We start from the raw sequence: 5,000 nt of genomic DNA, 5'->3' as shown, positions 1-5,000 counted from the left end.
ACCAAAGTATAGTAAACGAATGCACTGACGTATAAAAATCACAGACAGAGATCAGGGATTAAGTTGTCAAGGTGAACGGAAAACGTGAGGTATTTAGAGCATCTAATCATTTCTCAAATAAACAAAACAGTTTGCTTTTACTTTGAATGCAATGCGATCAGAACAGCCGTCTACAAAATATTTAATATCTTTCTACCTAAATCTCAGTCATTTAAGTACAATGAACTACTCCTAAATCTATCTATTCTTGTCTAATACTATTAAACACGTCTACAAAGTTCTTCTGCTACAAGTGTATCCATCTATATATCTATCGATCTTTTCTAAGTGCTACGCTGTATAAATTTCGAGACGTCTAGCTGTCGTACTGCCAATAAAAACCAAAATCAATTACTTCAACAAGTTGTCAAAACTGAGAAAAACTAAATAAAGTGAGATAAATAATGTAGATATTACAATGAAAAAAGTCAGAATCAGTGAGACCTGAGAAGTGAGGCTTTGAATTTCAATACATCAGTGCATCATGTCTACTTTGGCAATAACCAATATGTTACCTGTGATATAAGCCACGAAAGGATGTTCTACCTGCGGAATATCTAACACTGAAAACTGCTCAATATTACGTCAGCAAAGCTATCCATACTTATGTATGATTACCAGGTCAGCAATGGACGGAATCTACGCAGGAGGGTCAATCTTTAGTTTTTTTTTTTTTTGTTTTACTTAGCACGACCAACTTAGTAATACTTAGCACGACCAACTTTGCATCCCTCACTTTCCTTGGTGAATCATTTTCTGTCAGGCTCTCTCTTATTTTTTTTAGCAGTTTTATTTCAATAGATACACTCTCTGCACTTTGGTTGCTTGTTCTTAAAACGCTGTAAAGTAATAATTAAAAATTTCCTTTGTCGACTCTTGCTTAAAAATTATGTTTTTCTTTCTAAGATAAAAATTAAGTGGGTAGAATTTTAATACATTACTGCTATCTTCAAGGACTGCAAGTACAAATATTTTGTCCTTTGAATTAGATCAGAATTTTTACAAAACAGCATTGTGTTATGAAACATTTATTCCAAGCATAAGTACCTACAGGTCTTGAGTTTATATAATTCCTAGAGTTCATTATTAATATTAATAATAAAAAAGACAATTATGGGTAATCAACTTTCACAATATACTGATAAGTTGACATATTGTTTAAATAATACTTGACGATTTTCAAAATATAAAATTTTCTTCAATACAATAAAAGTCATAACAAGATTATTATTCAAAATAGTGACCGGTATTCATTACAAAATGTAGCACATACAAATCACTAATACTCATTTATGTTATAATATAAAGAAAAACGACACAAGAGCAACCACAAATGCGAAAAAAAAAGACTCCTTTAAGAGAACGTAACAGAAAAAGACCCCAAGAGCAAGAAATGCTTATCTACCAGTAAAATCTATCCACGACAAACTCACTGAAAGCAAGACCATTGTAATATGAACGGCACTAGCTGTCCATACAGACACACGAATCCACATTTTTTAAAAACAATAATAACAAGTTCATAGTAGCCAGGTCTTTGTTTCTCTACAAAATCATCTCTGAACAGGAATACGGAATGTGCAAGTTATATTCGCCAATACCAGAAGCTATATGGTTAATAAACATCAACGGCAAAGGAGGAGGTGTTTTGTATCATATCAATGTGTATGTATAGAGAGAGAGAGACGATGAGTGCCAGTACTTGACAAAGCCATACTGTAAGAAGCCGGACATTTACAGCAAGATCAAGTGTACGTCATAACTATACAACCTAATATTAAACGGCGAGGGTCCTGTACTTTGAGGAATCTGGCCAATGGCTTACTCCTTCCACAAGCACTTTCCGATAAAAAATAACTATGCAAACGAAATATGATCGAATTTTGAAAGCGGATTCTTTATGAAGAGATTGGATTTTGCCTTCTGTATAAATCCAGCTCAGTTAATTGCTGGTCATGGACACGGAATTTAAACGTTCAACAAAGTCCAAGTTTGAATGTATACCAATAAGTCAATCACTTTGCAAAACAATCTAAGTAAAAATGTCCGTTGGATTTCTATGTACCATTAAGTTATTACCGCTTTAAGTTAAACAAAGAATGAAAATAAGCAAAATGCTTCTATAATAATTTAAATGATTTATTACAAATACTTTAAATATAATCTATCATAAATAAACCCCCCAAAAAAGAGTTTTATTTGTACTTAAATCGACATTACAATTCAAGTCACTTCAAAAATGATATGGAATGCATCTCTCACGTATTGGTAAATCAACGGTGGAAAAAAAGAGATTATTATATAAATTACAAACAAATTTGATGTATATCCAACTAAATTCAACTAAAGAGTAAACGATTTAAAGTCAAATTCCAAAATATCCGGGAAGATTTGTTTGTTTACGAATGAGAAAAAAAATAATGAAAAAGTGACACGGAAGAAAAGTAAACATTGGCAGATTCATTTCAACTCGCTAATGAAAGCAAGGAGGACTCTACACCTCTAATATTTTTCTTCACTTTTCTAATGGTTCATGCGCCTCCATAAACGTTTTTTGTTCTCTCTCTCTCTCTCTCTCCCCTCTTCTCTTTCAGGTAATTGTCTTTTTTTAGTTTTTTATAAGTATTAGCAGTGAATTTTACAATGTCACTGACATCAGACTGACTTTATTTTGAATAGTTTTTAGTTTTACATGTCATGGATATCACCAATGGCTTAAAAAAGTATTAAAATCCTCCAGTCATCATTTGAACCAACCGAAAATGGAAAGTCAAACTCAATGCTTGTCAAATAATTTTTAAAAAATATCATAAACATTTTATAATAAATTTGAGAACCACCGAAACTGAGAGAGAGGTAGAGAGAGCGAGAGAGAGAAAGACGCCTCAGAAGCCACACGGTGTCGATGTGCGGGTGTGTGTGTGTACGTGTGTGTGGCTTGTGTATATAGAGGAACCACTTGTCTCTGGCCCCTTGAACAGGGCTGACTGTGTGTCTTTCTACCTCCTGATGCGGCGCAGGCGCGAATACCAAGCCATGGCGACTCTAAGATTGGTCCACTCTTGCTCACTCCTTGATCTACTGAGCTTACTCGAATTGTCTAGGCCAGGTGCCTTGTCCTTCTCGCTGTAGGGAAAATGTAGGGAAAGATACAGGGCAGTCCAGTGATAGCCTTTGCTTACCTTCAACGATGGGGCTAAGTCTATAGTAAGGTCAAGGTGACGGTTCTCCCTAAATAATAAGTTTATCATTTTTTTTCTTAGGTTCCCTATCTACTTGTGACCTTACATTGATGGAAGAATCGTTCAAAGCCTTTTTATGCACATGTTAGTTAAATGTGTCTGCACACACACACAAGACTTACAACTATGCAGTACCTAATTAGTTATTTGTTAATCTCAGACTACGTGGAGAGAAAAAAATGTAGTTTCTGTAATTAGATATATTGAGAATTTAAAGGTAAGTAAACCATGCTGTATAAAAAATTATTAATCACTAAAATAAAATATCTAAACTTGATTCTGAAGTAATGTAAATTTTCCAAACTGGAAGAGCAAGTTTCACTACGAAAAAAGTCTACGGGATCCTCAACCCACATTTCAATTACTCGGGCTATTGTCTCGTACTATGCTAATGGCTAATATCATGCCCTGTATCTCTCGATTATGTATGTCACCTGTAACTTTCCTGTATTATGGTGGTATTTCTAGCCGTAGAAAGTGGCTCAGAACACTTAAGGGCCTAATATGAGTACTTAACCTAAGCAACTGATGACTCTTAAGCTATTACACTTAGCTTACGCTTCCTGCTAGTTAACATAAAAGCAAGGTGGAGGTATATGGAAATGATTTTAGGAATTTGAAATAAGTATTCACAATGGACATTATTCTACCTGAGTAAATATTAAGTCCAGATTTATGTAAAAATAATAAATCTATAAAATCATTTCCATAAACCTGTTTACACTAGCGTACTTACATATCGGCTGAGGATGAATTTTATAATGGTGACAAATAATTCAAATAATTATTCCAAAGGAAGAGCCAATCGTGATTACTGACGTAATATGAAATGGTGGTTTGAAATGCAATCATGAGTATGTGATGAAGATTACGCTGTTTCCAAGGCAATTGCGTTAGGCCTAAATGTCTAAGTAAGAGGTCAGCTGGATTAACTGAAGACAGGCAGTGAGAATGTTTTTTTTTTCAAAACACCGCAAATTTAATCAAGATGAGGCAACATGGTGAACATAGTCCTCTACTACTCGGTGCATAATGGAAAGCAAACCTCTCTGATCTCTATCCTGATATTCCTCTACGAAAACAAAAAGACTGAAACTCAAGAGAGCATAACCTATTTCAAAATCTTCTAGAATTCCAAAGAATGTTGTGCTTATGGTATCTTTGTAACTATCGTACGTGAGTACCGCAAGATATATATATAAGTAGGAAATAAATAAAGCTGACGAGGATTAAACATATGCAGTTAATTCCTTGTTTTAGTGTTGGGTGATTTAATTAGATTTATGCCTGAAGAAGAAACATGATCTACCTATGAGCGCGCACACCGTGGGGGGGAAAATGTGCGAGTCATCCATAACACCAAACTTAAGACACCCATTTTCTTTGTATGGTGGAAATTTTCCGTTTTCTTCGAACTTACCTCATGGGCGAGGAGTTGGCCGTGGTCCCTCCATCCCCGCCGTCGCCGCCCCCGGCGCCGTCGTCAGTCGTTTTCGACTTCTCCACGCGGGGCTTCTCCCTCGGCTCGGAGATCTCCGACGTCGCCTTGTGATGGCTGAAGAGGGCGGAACTGGGCGGGTCGCGGCCCTGTGCGAGAGCCGAGAGGGCGAGGGACGCGTGAGCTTGTTCGAGGGCCTCCCCAGGGATAAGGCTCACCCGTCGGGAGTTCCGCCCGGGGGCTTTGAGGGCGGCGGGGGATGATGGAGAGCGAGGGCGCTG

General features: G+C 36.6%; 1 protein-coding gene across 1 annotated transcript in view; it reads right to left on the bottom strand.

Moving 5' to 3' along the window:
- The window catches only part of LOC136840061 (uncharacterized), a 1,603,746-nt gene that overhangs the window by 565,696 nt on the left and 1,033,050 nt on the right, over window positions 1-5,000 (bottom strand). Inside the window, 1 exon segment of the mRNA XM_067106396.1 lies at window positions 4,702-5,000. This exon segment is cut by the window's right edge and continues 93 nt beyond it. Within this exon segment, the coding sequence (XP_066962497.1) occupies window positions 4,702-5,000 (299 nt within the window).

Source organism: Macrobrachium rosenbergii, chromosome 7, assembly GCF_040412425.1.
Source record: "Macrobrachium rosenbergii isolate ZJJX-2024 chromosome 7, ASM4041242v1, whole genome shotgun sequence".
NCBI lineage: Eukaryota > Metazoa > Arthropoda > Malacostraca > Decapoda > Palaemonidae > Macrobrachium > Macrobrachium rosenbergii.
Note: the sequence above shows the minus strand (reverse complement) of the source record. Positions and strands in the feature narration are given on the sequence as shown.